This window comes from Momordica charantia, assembly GCF_013281855.1.
Source record: "Momordica charantia cultivar OHB3-1 chromosome 1 unlocalized genomic scaffold, Mcharantia_2.0 BLBB01000001.1, whole genome shotgun sequence".
In the NCBI taxonomy this organism is placed as follows: Eukaryota; Viridiplantae; Streptophyta; class Magnoliopsida; order Cucurbitales; family Cucurbitaceae; genus Momordica; species Momordica charantia.
Window position 1 is genome coordinate 16,729,373 of NW_028275157.1, and position 21,673 is coordinate 16,751,045.

General features: G+C 30.9%; 2 protein-coding genes across 3 annotated transcripts; one reads left to right on the forward strand and one right to left on the reverse strand.

The window, feature by feature from the left end:
- Nucleotides 1-12,021: 12,021 nt before the first annotated feature.
- On the forward strand, nt 12,022-14,395 carry LOC111005453 (gibberellin 20 oxidase 2). The gene is made up of 3 exons (XM_022276951.2): nt 12,022-12,733; nt 13,157-13,478; nt 13,902-14,395. Exons 1-3 carry the CDS (start codon nt 12,243-12,245, stop codon nt 14,178-14,180), a joined length of 1,092 nt encoding a protein of 363 aa, XP_022132643.2. The 5' UTR covers nt 12,022-12,242; the 3' UTR covers nt 14,181-14,395.
- A 421-nt stretch (nt 14,396-14,816) lies between these two features.
- On the reverse strand, nt 14,817-21,003 carry RGLG3 (Copine (Calcium-dependent phospholipid-binding protein) family). 2 transcript variants are annotated; one of them, XM_022276950.2, is made up of 13 exons: nt 20,773-21,003; nt 20,112-20,188; nt 19,006-19,090; nt 18,787-18,924; nt 18,567-18,680; nt 17,515-17,612; nt 17,338-17,417; nt 17,162-17,267; nt 16,747-16,874; nt 16,535-16,667; nt 16,078-16,134; nt 15,153-15,266; nt 14,817-15,059 (listed from the first exon to the last, which is right to left on the reverse strand). In XM_022276950.2, exons 2-12 carry the CDS (start codon nt 20,178-20,180, stop codon nt 15,183-15,185), a joined length of 1,092 nt encoding a protein of 363 aa, XP_022132642.2. In that variant the 5' UTR covers nt 20,181-20,188; nt 20,773-21,003; the 3' UTR covers nt 14,817-15,059; nt 15,153-15,182. The 2 variants fall into 2 exon arrangements, with proteins under 2 accessions (XP_022132642.2, XP_022132641.2); XM_022276949.2 differs by having other exon boundaries at nt 18,781-18,924; nt 20,773-21,000.
- Between the last annotated feature and the right edge of the window lie 670 nt (nt 21,004-21,673).

A 21,673-nucleotide genomic window follows, 5' to 3' on the forward strand; every position in this document is an offset into this window, starting at 1 on the left:
ACCAAACACAAAATGTTCTTGAAGGTTGAATATGGTTTTGATCCATTAATTATGCATGAGGCCCATATTCAAAGCCCAAAGTTTGAGCCCATCTTGGATGGTCCTCATGACCCATGTCTCACACTGGAAAAATAAAAACAACTAAAAAACTTTAAAAAGAGGGGGAAAAGGCACTCTTGGATATATTTTTTATTATTTATTTTATTATTATTATTTTTTTTTACTACTATATATTTTTTATTTTTATCGGATATTATATACAGACCTTTGTCGTTTGTCCCCACTGCATTAACTGAATAAAATATTTTTCATTCATAACCAAATCTTACAGTAATGAATCAAGACAAAATATTAAGTAAAATTCATACTTTCATGGTACTAAAAAAATATTCGGATCGACTAAAATTGGTTATAATATATATATTTTTCCAAGTAATGATAAATCTTTGACCATTAAATCTGATAAACTGAAATTCTCGTCGTCCAGAAAGAACTATTTTAGTTAAATTGGTAATGTAGTCATTCTCAATAATAATAACAACAGCCGCAACAACGTAGTTAGACATTTGTATTTTTTATTTATGTTGCAGTTTTGAATATTCTCCTACTCAGTTTATAATATTCGAGTATGAACAAATAAGTGATCAAATATTAGTATCTCTCGGGAAAAATTTCTAGTCTTCCCGTAGTAGGGAGAATTTTCATATTACTCCCACTTAAATTGTGTCATGTGTAAAGAAGTTCTACCACTATCTAAATAAAAATATGTTTAATTTTTATGTGGAACCTGCGCATTTAAAAGTAAAATTGATACTCTATCTCACTTTTCTCTCTTGAATTGATGGTGTATTCTCTTCTTTATTAAATATTATTATATAAATAAAATTAATCAACCGTATCTCACCTTTTGTTTTCCCATACATTCTCTCTTATTAAATATTTTAGATGTTATTATTTATTTTCCCTTTTCTAATTTATTTATCTCTTTGTGCTATTTACATCTTCACTTATTGATCCTTTATTTACAATTTTTGAATTTCTCTCACTTCAAGCTAAATTTATTGTTTCTTTTTCTTAATGTTTTGAACTTCACTATTTAAATTATGTATGACTTTTCTATTTATTTTTTATTTTTCTTGTTTTTTATAATTATTTTTCTATTCAATTCTCATCATTTTTTTTTGTGAATTTTGACTATTTGATTATAAATAGTAAATACTCTTTCTTTTTTCTTCTTTTTTTCTTTCATACAAAGTTGAATTTTAGGTTAATTGAATTTTTGTTTCAAATCAATGACTAGCTAAGAATATATAATTCATCAAAATAAAATTTTTAAATACGTTATAGACATATTTTTTTCAATATATATAAATATATTATTCATGTTTTATTATTCAATATTTGTACGTCTATTAAAAAAATGGATATCTGGATAACAAACAAAATATGTTGGATTTAATATTTTTAAGTTTTGCTACGTATCTACTTTTTAAGTTTTTGTTTTTATTTTAAAATAAAGTTACAAAAAATCAAAATTGGTAATAAATAAAATGTAATAATAATATTTATTAAATGATACAAAATAATTATTTAACTATTTAAAAATAAAATTACAACCAAAATAAAAATATCAAAATAAAATAAATAAACATTCCTTTTTCTTATTTTAGAAGTCTGTAAATAAAAATACGAAAGAAGATATAAAATTGTTCAGAATATAAAATTTATTGATTTGAAAGAAGAGAAAAAACTGAAATAATGTTGATAATGAGAAAAGAAAGTGAAGCTATCAAATGTAAACTTAGTATAACTTAATTGATTGAGGTATATATTCTGAACAAAAAGTTGTGGGTTTAAATTCATATCTTTATTATACTAAACAACGAAAGTTAAAGATGTTAACAAAAAAAGAAAAAGGAAAAAAATGAAGAAATTCGTTAAAAATTAAAAATATTTTTTATTTATATAATAATATTTAATAAGGGAGAGAATATATCATTAATTCAAGAGAGAGGAAGTGAGATAAAGTGTATCAATTTTACCTTTAAATACACGTGTCCCACATAAAAATTAAAAATATTTTTATTTAGATAATGATAGAACTCTACACATGACACAATTTAAGTAGGAGTAGTATGGAACTTCTCCCTGCTACGAGAGGACTAGAAATTTTTCCAGTATCTCTCCTTTAGGTTGAAGTTTTAAAATTTCTCCCCCTCATTCGTGACATAATATTATAATAAAAAATATTTATTTGATAATGACATTATGTCTCGAAATCTTAGAAATAATGCAATCCATAGAGGGAATAATTTTGAGATATAAAGTATAAATTATTATATATCTATTTTTCTAATATTATAATTCAAATATAAGCGTAAGATTCAAACTTATAACTTTCCTCCTAAAAAAGTTATAAATATTTTATCGAATTGAAATATATCAAAGAAAAATGGCCATTATTAATAATCTATTTATAAGTTAAAAAGTAAGAGAAACAATTTTAATTAAATAATAAATTTAGTCCTTAAAGTTTTATTTTTATTATTATTATTGTTTTTGTTTTTTTGTAGAGGACTTTAAAGTTTGAATTGATTTAGTTTTAAGTTTATTATTATTTTTGATTTAGTTTTAAGTTTATTATTATTTTTTTTAATAAAACATGTACAAGTGGGGATTCAATTTGATTCTTATAATTTGGGATTAATTACATTTTGGTCTTGATAGTCTTAAAAACTTCTAATTTAATCCATGTAATTTGGTGTAAAAGTAATGCAAACAATTTTAATTGAGTAATAAATTTATTCTTTAAAGTTTTGATTGATTTTCAATTTATGGTTTCCAGTTTCAAATTGATCCTTATGATTTAGATTTATTTTATTTTGGTTTTTATAGTCTTAAAAGCTTTCGATTTAATCCCTAGGTCACTAATGCTCTATTGTCATGTCTACCTACACTATAACATGTTCGTTTCCTTTTTTTTTTCCTTGAGTTTTGATTTGAGTAAAAAATAGAGAAAAATCTAAGAATCTTTTAAGTGGGTAAAAAATATTTCAAGACCAACATTAACATAACTCAATTAGTTAAATTACCAGTCTCCAACTAAAAAATCGTGAGTTCAAATCTCTATCTCCACATGTTGTATTATTTTGTTATGTTTAATTAAACTATATGAATTAAATTGACACTAATCTCAAATCATAATAATTAAATTGAAACTTTTAAATTGAAAGAGATCAAATTGAAACTAAACTCAAATTATAGGGATCGAGATTTAACCAACTCTTTTTAGAATTTAAATACATGTAATTTAGTGATGCATTATTATTGGGCAATGTTGAATGAATCAGCTTCGATATTCATTAAATATTGGGTTGAAATGATGTTGGCCTTCATCTATTCCCTCAAAGGCCCACACCAAAGTTATTAAATTGTTATCATAAATTTCCTTTATTATTGGCTTCTACATTAGTCAATGAATCTAAGTGGGGGCACAAGTGTAATTATCACACCAAAATTTTCTAAGCTGACGACTTAGCTTCACGTGGGCATAATGGACCTTTTGGGCACCTGGTAGATCCAATATAATTAATTATTTTATTTAGTCCCTGAAATTTAAAGTATTTTAACTGCATCATTTCAATTTAGTTTTAATGTTAATATTTAAGCTTTCATTTTATAAGTACTTTATTTTTTATATTTTTCAAAAATTAAATTTGTAAACACTATTTCTATTTATGTGAATATTTATCTGATCATCTACTTTTTTTTATATGTTTTCGAAATTTATATTAAAATTTGTTTTTTATTTTGAAATTTGCTTGAAAATTTAAATGTCTTTGAAAAAGAAGCAAGGAAGTGCGCATAATTTTTAAAAATAAAAAATGAAAAACGAAATTATTATCAAAGAGTGCTTAAATTATCTTCATTCAACCAAACTAATTTTATAACTCACCAACCAACCAACCAAAGGGGTAAGTATTTATGTTAATTGGGTCCTTTTGGTCTCAATTTTTGTTGCCACTTCACGTTATTTGAGTAGAGTGGTTCATGAAGTGATTGATTTATGTTATAGAAAGTAATCTTGAATTAGAAAGAAAACAATAAAATGAATCATTAATTTTATGAAATGATGTCATAATTTTTGAAACTTAAGAGCGGGAAGGAGACAAGTAACTGAAGGGATGCATTACGGGCAGACTACAAAAAGTCTTATTTTTGGGTCATATTAGTATGAACACGATTCAATTAGTCAATGCATTACTTAAGAAAAATGGGACAGGTTCAAATCATCTCATTTTGTTAAATTCAAAAGAGAATATTATTGGACCACAAGAAGTTGAAACTTTTCTCACGAGGAATATGACCCGATTGGAGAATCCGAATTCTCCATGGTTCCCAAAATCGCAAGGATGAAGATTGAAATTCTTTGTAGCATCAAGAATGGAGAAAAGCATTCTTTAACCCCCACACTATCTTGATGAAGAACTATATTCGCATTCCCAAAACGAGAGTAAGAAGTCAACACCATCAATCATGAATCTCGTAGTAGAGACCTCTAAGATTATTATGGGCATACAAATTTGACTCATACAATTTATACAAAGTTGAATTTTGCCCTTCTATAATTTTAAAAGTTTCAGTTAATCCTTCTATGATTTCAGGTCTCTATAATTTACTCAAATTTCATAGATTGTCCTTGTATTATCATATCAATATATTTTTATCACGTATCATTTTTTTCTATTTAGTAACTTTGTTAGTTACGTGTATTAGAAAATAGGTAGATTTTTCAAGTAGGTAAAACATAATTTATGGACAACGGGTGAGATTTAACCAATCGAAACTATAAAATCCAATTGAAACTTTTAAAATTATAGACATTCAAATAATTGAAGCTATATCTCAACCGTGAGACAACTAAATTGAAATTTTTAAAACAAGAACCTTAAGAAATGTATAATTTAATCATGTAATCACAATGCCAAGTGTACACAAGTTTCCTATTTAGGAGATATTTAAAAAAATAATAATGTTAAAGAAGTCGAATCAAACGATTGAAAGACAATAAGTAACATTGCATTTAATATTGGGGAGCAACATTACATTAGGTTGGAAATATCGTATCATATGTCACATGGTTCACCTTCGGCCATGAATTCTCTCTCACCCACAAAAAAAAAAAACAAAAAACAAAAAACAAAAAACAAAAAGAAAAAGGGCTGGGCCCACCCAGCTTTGGGCATATGGATTCACGTGCCCTGCACGTGTTGCTCCACCATTTGGTGGGGATCCACGTACTGCATGGGAATAAAACCCACGTGAACCTCTTCGGTCTGCCCTTCCGCCAGACAAACTGCCCGTTGGGCATTTTCTACAATTCCCTAGCACACGACAAGTGGACCTTCTTTTTTTAATTTAAATATTTGTCCAAATGTGTCGTTTTGCTAGTTCGACGTTAAATCATCGCTAAATTTCTTGTACAAAAGTTATTTTAGTCCTTGTCGAATGACCCGACATTTGACCTAGTACACTTTGGCTCTACGTTTTGGAATTATTTTATGGATTTTAAATGTGACGAACGATAGATCAATTTACTAATATTAACATTAATTTTTAACTCAGTGATAATTGATACATATCTATAATTAAGAGTTCAATCTGAATATAGTTTAATTATGGATGTACATAATATCCTCTTTTAACTTGGAGGTTTAAATTTCTATGTTATATATTTGATGTCTTGGAAAATGTAATTGTGATTGAATTTTTAATTATTTTGAGTGTTTTCGATTTTTTTTAGTACAATATGTGGGGTGGTGATCGAAATTATTGTTTCTTGGTTGGAATATATGTCAATTACCACTGAACTATGCTTGCTTTGATTAGAATTTTGATATTACAACTTAATGTTTTGTTACAAAAAAAAATAGTCTTGATGACATCAATTATTTAAACCATTATAACAACTCCAAATTAGGCCTTCATACACTTGTACGCATAGACACACATGAACAAAAACATGTCTTTGTGTTAGGTTTCTATTAAATACATTATAAAAAAATTATTGAAAATAATTGGAGTGATATTTTTATTATCTCGAGTTTTTTGAACTAAACTAGAATATATATGTAAAAATTTTGCATCAAAATAGAAAAATAAGAAAATTTAAAGATTAAACTAAGATTTAAGTTGTTATGCCTTGTTAATTTCTTTACTGGTTGCTAAATTGAAATTTTCTAAGTTTTTCTGAACAACGTAGGACCAAGAATTCAAACTCACAATTTTCTGATTGAAGATAGATGCCTTAACTAGTCGGCAATTAAAATTTTAATTTTAAGTTAGACTGATAAAATTAGCTTTCATATGTTTTAATTTACTTTTATATCAAAATATCTTAATTTCTTATTCAAAGTTGAATCCATCGTGGCTTGATTTTTCTCCTTTCATTAGATATATAGCTAACCATTGGTATAGAAAATGGAAAATAATTGAGTTTGGACTCAAAAATTAAATTAATATAAGAAAATTTGTGAAATGTTAATTAATCATGGTAAAATGCTGGGTTTTTTCCTTCTTTTTTTTTTTCTCTCTCAAGTAATAATAATTGGAGTGTACTTTATGCTCTTTAGCTACTTCATAACGCAAACAACAAAAGGACATGATAATCTAGTCACTCACTTTGTTGTTTCTTATTATAATTTTATGGGAGAAAAATAAATATATTGTTTTATTTTAGAATGAGAAAAATAAATAAATATATTGTTAAGTAAAAAGTTGTGGTTCACATGTTTTCTATCTACCTCACATGCCTAAAAGACAAAAATTATAAAAATAAGAAACAAAAAAGTACTGAAATTCGAGAAATGATTTGGGTTACTTTTGCAGCGTCGATTATTTTCGAATAAGGTGGAGATAATTTTTTAGAACTATAATTTTAAACAAATTATTTTTGGTAAGAAATATGAAGATTTGTGAGATATTTAAATATAATCAATTTTATTTTCAGGGGAGCTACAAACAATAATCATAATAATAATGGAAAGAAAGTTAGAAAATAGGAATCATACCAAATATTTATCCAAGTTTACTCAAAAAAATAGTATCATAAACAATTACAAATTACAAATGAAAAAAGAAAATAAACAACATAGATTCATAATTGCAAAAATTTGCCTCACGTTCAATAAATTACTCTAGAGATTTTGCTATCTCTGTATACTTTCGACTCAAGTTTAGAAAACTTTTACGTATTACTTTAATTCATCTATTTTTGAGTGTCCTATATCGTTGAATAAAATTTCAAATCTAGAGACGTACGTATATATGTTACTCTAACCGTTATTCTATTATCTCATGAATTGAAATTTTACTAATGAAACAAATAAAGCACCAGAAAATAAAAATGACAACATAAAATGTAATCACTCAGCCTCAACTAAAATCACTTTTTCAAAAGATAAATTTCAATTACCACAGTTAAATCTAATCGTTGATAAGATTTTTTACGCTGTAAAAGTAAAATTACCATATATTTTTTAATTGAGCAATAGGGGGAGAGAGGGACAAAAAAGAAAAAGAAAATGTTGTGGTTTGAGACATTGTCTATGAATAGGCCAGAAACACAAAGTACACTGATATTGCTGTAGATGCAGCCAGCAGATGGAAACAAATAAACAAGCAAAGGTACGATTTTGCCCTCCTAATTTTTTTTAATTATTATTTTTTGTATTATTCTGCCTCATTTGTACCACCTTCCTACTTATGCTATTAAAATTAAAAAAAAAAAAAAAATTCACAAATGTACAGTTATGTACTTTCTTACCAACTTTTGCTACTTCCTTCAAAATTTTAATTCCCTCAAAATTTTCAAACATAGAAGTGAGTTCGCGGGAACCTAATTTTAAAATAATTCAATTGGTTAAAACATTTATTTACGAATAAAAATTTGTGAGTTCGTATTTTCATTTCCACACATTGTACTAAAAAAGTATTGTAATGGAGTGGGGCATTTTTACTTACCACATAATAACTAATAGACCAATTTAATACGGTTGAGTTTGAACATTCTTTATATTAAAAGTTTGTTCGGGAGTGATGATAGAATTAGTGAATTTGAATAAAGAGATTAAGTATAATTGATTTTTCAAAATCACCCTCCAAGATTCCAAATGATATTTTAAAAATCAGTTTAAAGTGATTTTAAACTTTTTTTAAATCAATTTTTTAATTTTTCAAATCTGAACAACGAAAATAGAAGTGATTTTGACCGTGACAAAAATGATTTTGGCCACCCCAAACACACCCTAGGTGTCTTTAATGGGTAGATTGATTTTGGGGCTAAGTTTAGATATTTTTATAGTTGGGTTTAAAAATCTCTATAACTAGATTTTTCCTTTTATATTTTATTTTATAATTTTATGTGATACATCGCATAACTCATCAACTAACTGCTATATAAGTTTAATTTTAAGAAGGTCGTTGCTACTCAAGTTTATAATTTTATCTCAGGATTTTTCAATGTGGTTGAGTTGCATCATGATTGGTACGCAGTTCAAATTTGTAGCCCGCGTGACATTTATCGTTAGGTCTAGAAAACAAATTTATGATTGTATCCCATGAAATTAAAAGGTTTTAGGTTTAAATTAATTTATAAAATTACAATTCTATGATACTTAAAATTTTGAGGTTGAAATTAATTTAGGAGAGGAAATATTTGGAAATATTGTGAAAAAGAATCTCAAAGTTTGGGTCCGGGGAATAAGCAAAGTTGAGGAAAACGACAGAAATTGCCGCAAGGTTTTCCCATGAATGAATAATCCTATAAAAATAAATGGCATTGCTGAAGTGGATCTAATTACCTATTACCCGTGGACTTAAAAAGATAGATAGATAGATAAATAAATAAATATGTGTGTACCATACATATTATTTTGAAAAAAAAATTATACTTTTGTAATCTACGATGGTATGTCTGAGAATGATTTCAGCAATGATTATAGCTTTTTTTGCCAATGTCGAAGTGTTTTAAAATAAATATAGTTTGCAAAGCTGATTTTTTAACTTCAAAACTATTTTAAACCATCATGAGATGGTTCAAGTGATCAATGAGTATCAATGTAAATAGCAAAACATCCAGAAGAAATGAGTTCAAATCATAGTGGCCAGCTACTTATGATTTAATATCCACGAGTTATCTTGTCAACCAAATATAGTAGGATCCGACGATTTATCCATGAATAGTCGAGGTATGCGTAAGCTGGTTTGGATCTAACAAAAAAAAACTTCAAAAACTATTCAACTGATTCGTGCCAATCACTTATGATGTGATTTTTTAAGTAATTTTTGGTAAAAAAAAATAATAGAAAATTATATATTAAAATAGTTATTACTTTTAAATTTCAAAATTGTCTTACTATTACACTTTATTTTCATCTTAAAATTTGAGAAAATTTATTTATTTTCTCTTTCTAAAATGTCTTTTAACTTTATTCATGTTTTCTCTAAAATATTTTAATCTCTCCCTCAATTTTTAGTTTCCATCTCTTTCTAGTTTTATTTGTCGCTCTAAAATTTTTTGATGTAACTATGTCTTATAATAGATTGGTTTTTTAGTTATACATATAGAGATTTTTTTTTATCATAATTACTTAATAAATAATGTTAAATAACAATTAATTTGATGATTCTAAAATTATTTTAAAATCAAATATTAATCATTAGATCACTTTGAATTATATGAAAAAATCACTTGGAAGATGTGTAACAAAATATTAAAATAATTAAATAACAATTACTTGTCACTTAATCTCTTTTACTAAAATCATTCTTAAACCTGTCCTACATTTTAATTACTTTTAAAATAATGTATTTTTCTTAAAATATTTTCTATACAAAATTATTGAAAATGCTTATTATATTTCCTTAAAGGTGACTTTAATCACAACCTTATTTAGTTCCAGTATATTTAAAAGGTGAATTCTACACCTGTCAAATAATAATAAAGTGATTCTCATCCCTTCAAAAAATAAAATAAAATAAAATAATAATAAATAAATAAATAATAAAGTGATTCCCATCCCATTCAATTACTTTAGAATAATTTTCGGGAGAGTCAATTTTAAAGTGATCCTTCCAAATAAATGAATATAATTTTTGTTGTTGTACTCAAAAAAAAAAAAAAAGAAAAAGAAAATAATTTTTGTAATCTTTTCTTTTTACCAAACAGTCTAGATTTATTTTATTTTTCTTGTTTTCTTTAATGTTTTTAGCCCTCCAAAGTGTTAATCCAAATTACACACTCTAAGTAGCCAGCACCTCCTGTGGTTTATTAATTTATTAATTTCTATTAGTATATATGTGATTCACTAATAAGTTATTTTCTTTAATCTGAGAAAATTTAGCACTGCAAAATTTAAATCTAAGTGGTTGAATATTTATAAATAAATGTATACGTGTCTTCTAAAGTTATTCCAACGTTTTATTTTCCTTCTGCTTGTTTCTTTTTTAATTACATTATATTTAAAACTGATACTATAAATGTTAAAGTATAATAAAATGACTCTATTAATCCGTATAGTCAATTATATAAAAAATAATTTAAACCAGTTTGATTATTTCAATAATACTATTTATTTGTTACCGAACACTCTAGATAATTAAAAAAGTAAAAACTTTTGACGCCCCAAAATTACTTAGATAAAGTAAATCCAAACACACTCTTAGTTAGTCCTATCTCAATTAAACTCCATAAAAAAAAAAAGATAGTGATACATATGAGAATAATTAGATTTTTTTTAGTACACTATGTGGGTTTGGGGATCGAACTCACGTCGAGATATATGTCAATTATCGTTGAGCTATGCTCGTTTTGGCTATAAGAATAATTAGATTAAACTCACGACTAGGATGTAAATATTTAATAATTTTTGGTATCCCATTCAACTTTTAAGAGTAACATCAATTATAAATTTATAAGAGAGCCAATCAAAATATAGTTCGATTGGTTTATACATCTATCTTCAATCAAAAAGTCATGAGTTTGAATCTCTACCCGTTTATTGTACTAAAAGAAAATTATATTTTATAAGAGAAGAGTAACAGTTGACTATATTTGTAAGTTACCGTTTAGATTTGTGCTCCCCTTGTTACAGGGAATTTTTCTCAAAATTTCATCAAATACTGGTTTTAGGTTTGGACCATATCTTTGATAAAGAATAATTTCCATAAATGGCTTGGAAATTATGCAATCATAACGTGTATTTTATTTTGGGTGTGACGCATGTATTTGTGAGGGACAAATAATAAGATAACACAATTTGAATTCAAAACTTTAGGTTAAAGAAAAACATATCATATAGAGTAAAGTTTGGACATGTCATATCAACCCATATTAGAATATTGACCAGCATCAAATATATCTATCAAGTATCATATTTGGTAAAAGTAATACATAAACCATAACAATATTTCTTACCTAAATTATAAGTTTTGGTCCATGAACTTTTTAAGATTGTGTGTATCTTTCATTTTTGCACTTTAAATTCTATTTCTTTTTTGGTAAGATTGGCGTAAGGCTAGGACATGCTGATCGACTTCGAGAATATGGATAATGTTGGTAGACAATCTCTCGATCTTCAACAAAAAAATCTGTTGACTATCAAGTACATATCCTCGAAATGGCAAGGTAGCACTTTTTAAGGTTGCCTATAAAAGGTAGATTCACCTCCTTACAACTAGGTAAACAACCTTACTAAGTTCGGCTCGACACCATCTCAAATTAAGTTGTAACTTAAGTTTTGGAGTGTTAAGTGGTCAAGCACCACATCAATACAAGTGCTATTCCAATATATTCGCAGCTCACCTAAGCTCACGTGTTGACGCAAGTGCCAAATCATCCCAATAATATTACATCAACAAAATCAATGATAGCAATAACACATTAGACACAAAAATAAAAGTTCAAAATATTGTAAAATACGTGCAAGGACTACTTGATCATAAAGTATACAACCTCGAAAATTTAGAAACCAATTAAAAACTTATTAAATTACACAAGAAAGGAGGATGCTAAAATTCCTATGGTAGCCACCAACTTGAAAAAGATATTAAAATCAAACACTGGATTGGAAGTCAGAGCCATTGAGAGTCACAATCGGGTCATTTTCTCCCCCCTTCTTGTATTTAAATTCGACCCCTTTGGCTCCAAACTTTCGACATGTCGTCTAAACTAAACTAATCTAATGGATTCCATTTCCACTACCGCAATTCTCACCACCATGCTCCGCAGCAGCACCCAGCCAACTCTGCCCACCGAGTTCCTGTGGCCCCACGCCGACCTCCCCCCCGCCGGCGCCGCCGACGAGCTCCAGGAACCCGTTTTAGACTTGAGCGGTTTCCGGCGAGGGGATGCGGAGGCGACGGCGCGGGCGGCGGAGCTGGTCCGGTCGGCGTGCAGGAAGCACGGGTTCTTCCAGGTGACGAACCACGGGGTGGAGGCGGAGCTGATAAAGGCGGCGTACGAGGAGGTGGAGACCATCTTCAAGATGCCGGCGGTGAAGAAGATTAGCGTCGGGAAGAAGCCCGGCAGAGTGTCCGGATATTCCGGCGCCCATGCACACCGGTTCTCCTCCAAGCTCCCATGGAAGGAGACCTTCTCTTTTGAGTACTCCAAGAATCTCCCTGTTCTTGACTACTTCAACTCCTTCTTGGGCCGCGACTTTGAAAACGCCGGGTCAACGTTCTTTCATTTCTCTCTCTTACTCGTCAAAAATCAATTAAATTTCTGTCTTTCAGTCTAATTAACTTCATTATGCTTACTTGACAGACCTATCCTGTAAGTACTATATAAACAAAGTTAGACACAAAGTCGAAAGTTCAAAAATCTGTTAGAGCATTTTTTTCAACACATCGACTAAATAAAACATAATTTATAAAGTGATATTGAGATTGACCTACTTTTTAAAGTAGGTGGACTAAATAAACGTGTAACTTAGAAAGTTTAATTACTTACTATAAAGTATAGAAATTGAACAAAGAACCTGTCACTAAAAACTTTTCAAAGCAACCTTGAAAGTTAAAAAAAGTCGAATTCTCTCGATTTTCAAAATGTCTGTTTTAGTCTCGTGCGATTGATGTTTGTTTGTGTTATATACAGATGGGTTTATCAGAGATACTGCGAGGAGATGAGCAGAATAGCTCTAATGATAATGGAGCTTCTGGCGATAAGCCTAGGTGTAGAGAGGTTCCATTATAGGAAGTTCTTCGAAGATGGAAGCTCAATAATGAGATGCAATTACTACCCGCCATGCCAAAACGCAGGCCTCACCCTCGGCACTGGCCCTCACTGTGACCCAACTTCTCTAACCATTCTCCATCAAGACCAAGTTGGAGGCCTCCAAGTATTCGCAAACAACACATGGCTCTCTGTCAAGCCTCGACCGGATGCATTGGTCATTAACATTGGAGACACTTTTATGGTACCTCTTTTAACTTCTACTACTCTTCTCTTTTGTATAATTTGTATCAAAATGACATGACATGACGTGACAAACCAAACCCAATTGGGGCCGGGATGCTCGCTATTCAAAGACACAAACATAAACAAGAGAGAGAAGATCATTTGAATGCTTTGCTTTGAGCTAGATCCATCAAAGAGAATTTAAAAAGCTGATAATCCTTAATAGTTCAGGGGTCAAACTTCTCTTACATCCAACGGTGGTGGAGAGAGAATTTTAATGATTTGAAACTAGAACCATAAAAAAGGGAATTATCCCCACAATCGTAAAAGTTCATGTGTCAAACTATATATAACTCATCTAAAATTGATATGTCGTAATTAAGTCATATGAGCTACATTATTCTAGTCTCCTCGAATAATTCGGTTGGTACCGGTGGTGCAGGCACTCTCGAACGGAGCGTACAAGAGCTGCCTGCACAGGGCGGTGGTGAACAGGGAGAGAGAGAGGAGGTCACTGGTGTTCTTTGTGTGCCCGAAAGATGATAAAGTGGTGAGACCCCCACAAGATTTGGTGGGCAGAGAAGGGCCAAGAAAGTACCCTGATTTCACATGGTCAGACCTTTTGGAGTTTACCCAAAACCACTATAGAGCTGATGTTGCTACACTCCAAAGCTTCGTTCATTGGCTCCTTCGCCGACCCTCTCCCTCTCCCTCCAAATAAATCTTCTCTCTTTCTTTCATTAAATTATATATATATATATATACACAGTTTTTATTTGGTTTGTCCTTTTTCCTACTTTAATTTGTTCTTATTTCATATTCTCTCTTTTGTGGCTTCTCTTTTTTCTGCCCATGCTTGTCCTTCTCTCTGTTTCTATATTCCATTTGGAAGCTCTTACCTAAATGCTGCTGCCTCTTCATGCTTTTACCATTTAACTTTTAACTCATCTTCAGGGGCCTGATTGCTGTTAATTTTGTACACTGCCCTTTTTCTCAACTTTCTTCTTCTATTTCTAAGTCCCATCCATTGGATGCTAATACTTTTGGCCCAAAATGAATTGCACTGATCTTGATGCAATGTATTTGAAGGGGTTGTTTTTATTTCATAAGAGGGTGTATAATGGCAGATAGTAACATCTTGATCAATTGAGGTGTGTTAGCTCAAATCTTCACTCACTCGGAAGAATGCTACAGGTATCCACAAACCAAATATAAGACAGATTGGATCAATCCCGAGGTGTGGAGAGTCAGATTTTATCCAATGAATGGTTGGGTCGAGTCGGTCACCCCGCCAAGTAAAGACTATGGTGTGGAACTACATGGTCTAACTCATTTGAAAACCTAAGTTCGAACAGTATAGATGAAGTGAGTTTATATATAATACTAAAATCAACAAAATATTTTCAGAAGAGGCAACATTTTTTCGACTTTTTTCGTATTAACATAAACATAACTGGATGATCCTCTAACAGTGTAACTTCTCAGACAATAATTTTACAATGCAGTTCCTTATACAAAAGAATGATTACAACATTCATTCCAGTTTCAAAGAGGCTGTCTCCCAACCCATAAAAGTTGGTTCTTCTTCCTGTGTTCCAACCTACACAAGTTTACTCAGATTTGGGGAGTGATATTATGATAGGGGTACCTTATTTAATGATATAACCGTAAATTAGCTTCAATAATAAGATACCTCAAGGGCAACGAGGAAGTTTTTATTAACTCAGGTATATAGTCTCAAGCGCATCTTTATAGGTTCTCGACACAACGGACACGTCGAGATGGTTGCGCCACAGTCCTTGCAGGTCTGGAAAAAGAACAGCAAATAAATAGTAGGCAAATATTCACAAGTGTGCAGGTCAAACCTATGGCGAGGGGCATGTCCTGCACCCGAGTGATAAGGTGCTCGCCATTTGCGCATTTTAGTCGCCATGAATGTTTGTTCATGGCAACAAAGGCACTCGCCTCACTCATGAAGAACAAAACCATTAGACATTTTCTGTCCATTATAAAATAGAAGGACAAAACCATTAGACATTTCCATTCCATTAGAAAATACTACTCCTTGACGCTTTTATACGTCACACATAATTCCAACTTTCAAATGACTTTAGTAACAACTAACCCATTTTTATCCATTCTCTTCCGCTGCAATTCAAGATACTAACGCAAACTAGCATTATTATATGTTTCCTCTCCAATGTAGTTTGAGAAATATCATATGGAGTAAAATGCTGTGAGATTTCTATTCATAACATCCAACTTTCATTTGATATTATACTTGATGTGGAAGGTATGAAAATTCTAACGTTTCTGTGGTATACAAAATAGCTCCTTCAATATAAAAATCTTTGAATGACAATGAATCTCTTTATGCCATGCAGGAAACAATACTATGGAAGTAACAGCAACAATTCTTTGGCGGCAGCAATAGAAACAGAGCAAGGAGACAGTTAATAAGATTAGCAACTAAAATGGGACTATTTATACAACCTATAAATATGCAGCATATACTTGCTGTCTTAACTTGGCTATCAATGAGGAAAGGAACTTGTAATAAGTCTAAAACTGCAACCTAAATCTAGCGGTGTGAAGAAGTTCCATGGTAGAGAACTTACCGTATGGCCACATGCAAAAGCCATGTCCTTTGGATTCGTCAGGCATATTGGGCATACCTTGAACAAGTTAATTTTAAAAAATTACATTAATGAAGCCATCAAACAAACAGGAAAAGAAAAGTTTCGATTTATGAGATACTCTCACAACTCAATGCCTTTTCAGCAGGACAAATTTATCTTCCTAATTTATCAGATATTCGTATAATGCCTGAGTAACTTATAATTTTTATATGCAGTTTTCTCCTCTGCTTCATCTCCCTAATTTGCAAGAATCTGTTTCAATTCATAAGCTTTCCATCGAAGTTTTTGCTTGTTCACCAAAATTCCCTATATTCATAACCCTATGCCAGTTTTAACCCGAAAATACAACAAAATTTTCTTAGATTATTTGTAAAGCCACAAATGCCTGTTTTTCCCATTCTTAGAAAAGTCCATAAATAAATGAAAGTGAAGTTACCGATTCGGCTGAGGCACTCGGTTTTTCAGCATTTATGTTCTTCAAATCTTGGTTTGCAACTGCATTGTCATGATTAATGACTTCAGGAGGAGGAGGCAGCGGCCTTGTACTTGTGCCATTTACAGATTCTCTCCTGCATAATAGTCAGGGTCATTTTTGCAAATCCGAAACTGTAAATGTAAATTCATTTGGAATTGAAAACCCTGGCTTACTTTGAGTACTCCAGAGAGAGGGTAGCTCTGTATTGAAATGGAATTTCCATAAAGGCAGCCAGGGCAAATGCTGCTTCCTTCTTTGATGTGTCTGTGTTTTCGGACATGATTTTTGTGAAGTTAACAAACTGGACCAATAGAGAAAAGCAGGTTTAAGTGAAGTTACAAGCTGGACCAAGCACAATCAAAGACTGATTTCCAAAAACCAGCCACATGGTGAACTCAGATCTTGAAGAAAAAAATCATGGCAAAGTGCTATATGGATAGGCCACAACATTCGACGGAGTTAATAGAAATTAGAAAATACACCGACATAATATTCAATATTAATGCAAAATAAACCCATATTCAAGACCATTTTATAAAATTAAAAAATAACCAAGCATCTGGATTCAATGAGATATTAATTAGATACCTGAAAGTTGTCAAATGCACGCTGAGGGATGTTGTCGTCAAATTTCTGCATAGCATCCCAAGGTCCATCCCCTACCCCGATTAGAATGATTGACAGAGGATAATGACTGGTGATTCAAATGTTAATGAGACATCAAGCGCAAAAACAACTAAACTTTACAAAAGTTATTGTCTTACCTAGCAGCAACAATGGCGTTTATGGTTTCCTGCTCTTGAAAACTCAATCTACCAGGTGGTGTGTCAGGATATCTTGTAACCTGTTCAATATTAAATAATTTTAGGACTTAAGAGAACAAACTATACACAAAATATGGAAAAATAAGAAATTATACAAACAGAGCATATCCCAACAACCTGTCCATCTGCAACAATAACGAGGACATGATACTGCCAATTGCTTTCCTCAACAATGTTCATTGCAGCATATATAATAGGGGCAAAAGAGGTCGGACCTACATAAATAAGCTCAAGTAATTCGTTAGGGACGGTTATAACTTAAGAAGAAGAAAATTATATTAACCAGTCAAAGCATTTTAAAACATAATCCACAGAAAACCCTTAAGAGTTGGAAAATATATAATGCATGCAAAACTCCTCAAATAATGTAAATAAATATATTTCACTAAATGCTTCAGTTCTTCATGGGCAGACAACTTACGGTTTGTGAATGATAAGCCATGGAATAAGAATCAACAAGTACGGAAATAAGCCTAACTAAGAAACATTAATAATAATAGCACAATGTTACATATTTTTGCTTTATGAAACATGCGAGAAAGTGCCTCAATGTGGCTAAAAATTAACCCCAAAAAAACCTCAAGTTTGCACATACCATACTTATGGAATAAATACAGGAAAGAAAAAAAAACACTTTGACTTGAGACTTAAAGAAGAGACAAAACAATGATATTCCCATAGCTCTTCAGTACTTTTAGTAGGGCTCTTAAAGATCCTTCAATTTCTCTCAATCCACAATACGACAAAACTGCTCAAATGCCATTAAGCCACAAAATTTTAGCCCAATACACTGGCATTTGAAGAATGAACAGCCCAAGTAACTTCATCCACTAGACCACTAGATAGGGATAGGTTAGATAAATGATCCCTCTGTGCTATTTCTGTATAAGCAGCACCAATTAGGACTTGCATGAAAAATGAACTACCTTGGGATGTAATCATTTGATTGATACCATCCCAACTTAAAGAACAAATACGCTCCAGTTTTTAAAGCTATTAATTGACAGGCTTGTATATATCAACACAAGACCTCCATTAGCAGAGAAGTTGCACTTAGTAAAGGAGAAAAAGTATATAAAAATTGAGATCTGCATTATGATCCATACTACGAATAATGGTAATAAATAGCAAAATAAATTTGTAAAGTTGACTGGGAAGTTCAAAAGAACCTGATAAGCTCAGGTATGGCAGAATTTCTCTATATCGAGATAGAGCTTCATTGAAACCTTTACATGGCCTGTGATCAGGATAAAAGCTGAATACATGCTGATCACGTGTTGATGCTACAGAAAAAGAAGTTAAAAACAAGGTAATTAGGCAAGAGAAAAGTTGATTACTAACACTTATGTAGAGGATTTAGAAATAAGTAAAACCAATGCCAACCATCACCAAAACCGAAACAAGGTATCAAGCCATCTTCATCGAAAGGAGACAAAGTATGACCAATTATAGAAATTGCTTGCTCATATGGATTGGGTCTGATGCTGGTAATTGAATGCAGACTTTTTCTTCTGAAAGATTGCCTGCCTGCAGTCAGTAAAAGGTAACTACTAGCAATTTGTGAAAGATAAGCTTTGTAAAAAATTTTTAACATAAAGAAAGATTCACCTGTCCACTCATTGCTCTTTGTAAAGTCAATACCAAGAATTAAATTTGATGATTCAAGGCCTTCATGTCTCAATGCATGTATAACCTGAACGAAGTGAGTGTCATGTTTTTTCAGTATGCAAGTAGTTGTATGAATGTCTGCTTGAGGGTACAGTGAATTTGATAACAAAGAAAAGAGAAAATATAAAGCCTAACTTCCAAATATATCAGCAGGAATAGCATACAGAATGAACTGTTTTATAAAATTCTATGCACAAAATAACTTCAAAAAGATAAATAAGGAGTTGAGCCAATCTAGACAAATTCCTAAAGAATGGAATTCCAAGAAATTCTCCATAGTTATGTCCACATATTTTTAAGAAGATTGAGATCTCTCCTCCGTGCAGGAGTTGGTTAGGAGATGTTAAGAACACTTGACTTGTTTTCTCAACGACTTTATTGGAAAGCCCTTTAGTAAGGATGCATCATTCCCTCTAACAACATGGCTAAGCTACTTTATGGCCGGAATCCTCTGTACATCCACTTGCAGCCTCTACATATTATCCACAAAGGATTGTAATCTTGCTTCTACTGCATCCATTTTTTTCCTCTTAGCATGCCCTAGCTCGTCATCTCTCATACCAAAGTTCATACAATGCATGGAAGATTAGAGGAATATATGAAGAGATGTTTTCATATACAGATTACAAAATTCCAGAGGGTCTACAACTCTTCTTAGATTTCATTAATTCCCTGACCAACTCTTATCGCTTTTCCTTATTCTTAATAGCTTCCTCCTTAGCTAACCTACAAAACTACTTCTTGTAACTTATATCATGATGAGTTACTTTATTCCAGTTGATATAAAAATGCAAGTATTTGATTACAAAAGGAGGTTAACAGGAGAGATAGCAGTTTCAGTGAGCTGATCCAATGAGAAAACCACACAAAAATTAGAAAACAAACAATTCTGTTCTTGATCATAATGCCACATGGGGAAAGGCTATAACTATCCTTAATCTCAATAAAGGTGCAAAACCACAAATGGTAATGAATTGGAGACAATATTGAATTTGTTCAGCATGTTTTTATACATGAATTGAGCAGACAGGATAAAATAGCAAAACCTGATCCAATGAGCTGAAATTATCAGCAATATACTGAGGATTTCTTTTGCGACGATGATCCGAATCCATTGAACTCTCTGCGTACAAAAAGGTCAAAGTAGGTTCTCATTGACGTTATTATATTATGGTTATTCCACATTCGCCAATCCCAAATCGAACGCCAAATACACATTCGTACGCACAATTGACCATAAGCATGAACTCAAAAAACATCTTTAATTCAAAGAACATAAGGTTTGAGGAGCAAAGTACTTTTTAATAGGAAACATAAGAATCAATTAGGATACCCTTTTTCTGAACTTGTACATATACTCCACTACTATATTAGAATAAAAAGTATTTAATATCACATCACCACTCAAATCATTCAAACTTGCTATATCAGATTTGGGAAATCTGTAACTATCCCATAAACATATACCCCCGGCTCGATTCATGTAATTGGGTGACTGAAGCAGATAACAGTAAATGGGTACTTTCCGCTAGGCATATGGGGCTTACACTTTATGCAAGAGAACCAATATCCAAGCTAAATTGAGCTTAACCAGAAAGCAAATCAGACCATGGGGGCCAAAATTCAGTGAATAAAAGAAAAACATGCTTTGAATTCAGTTAGGAGCAAAATAAAAAGAAATACATCAAAGAGCGGGCAGGAACTCACAGAAAGCAGAAGGGAGAATTGAGCAATCGGTGGCCTGTAATGAGAAATGAAGGTCAAAAGCAAACAGAGAGCGGTTTGAAATTGAATATGCGATATTAAAGTGAATATAATGGAGAGATTCCTTCTGCCGCCTGTCATCTCCAACTTGAAGCAAAAGGCTCCTTGTTAATTGCTAATGCGTGCACCCCATGTTCAATCAAATGCGAGGAATGCCTCAATTTTCCACTTTTTTTAATGGGTTAATTCAATTTTGAGTATCAATCTGTGATTTGTTGAGGATTTCGAATGTGATGTTTTGAACTGTGTTAAAGTTAGTTTTTCTTTTTTCAATAAATGCATGTCTAATTAGATATATAAAATAATAATAGTCAACTTATTTAAATATGAGTTTTTATTTTTTAAATTCAAACGATAAATTTTACCGATTTCAAGTCAAAATTAATCTAATGTAATGGTAAGAATATCAAATTTTCTCTTCAAAATGGTAAGTCTTTAGTTAATATTGACGTTTATGGAGCTGTGTTGAATAGTGCAACTTCACATGGTATGTATGAAGATTTCAATTTTTTAACTCAAAAGAAGAATTTGATGTTCAGTTAGATTTTTTTAGTAAATGCATGTCTAGTTAGATATATAAAATAATAAGCCATGTTATTAGATTATTTAATTTCAGTTTTTTTTTTTCCAAACAATACAAAGTCAGTATAGTTCAATAGTTAAAGTATATCTACTAATTTTTTTTTTGTTAGGTTTCAATCAAATCCTTACGAATTATTAAAAGAATTTACTAATTTCAACAAAAGTCCCATCTTTATTCTAATAATTATTTTTTTTATAGTGTATTAGGACATCTATTTGTAATTTTATTGAATGTATGTGAAAATATTTTTTATAATCATTG

Excerpts from the sequence above, each read along its gene's own strand:
- LOC111005453 (XM_022276951.2), top strand. The coding sequence starts at position 12,243 with ATGGATTCCATTTCCACTACCGCAATTCTCACCACCATGCTCCGCAGC. Across the intron at positions 12,734-13,156 it reads CGCGACTTTGAAAACGCCGG|ATGGGTTTATCAGAGATACT; the intron begins GTCAACGTTCTT and ends TGTTATATACAG. Across the intron at positions 13,479-13,901 it reads ACATTGGAGACACTTTTATG|GCACTCTCGAACGGAGCGTA; the intron begins GTACCTCTTTTA and ends CCGGTGGTGCAG.
- RGLG3 (XM_022276949.2), bottom strand. The coding sequence starts at position 20,180 with ATGGATTCGGATCATCGTCGCAAAAGAAATCCTCAGTATATTGCTGAT. Across the intron at positions 18,925-19,005 it reads AAAGAGCAATGAGTGGACAG|GCAGGCAATCTTTCAGAAGA; the intron begins GTGAATCTTTCT and ends TACTGACTGCAG. Across the intron at positions 17,613-18,566 it reads GCCATACCTGAGCTTATCAG|GTCCGACCTCTTTTGCCCCT; the intron begins GTTCTTTTGAAC and ends TTATTTATGTAG.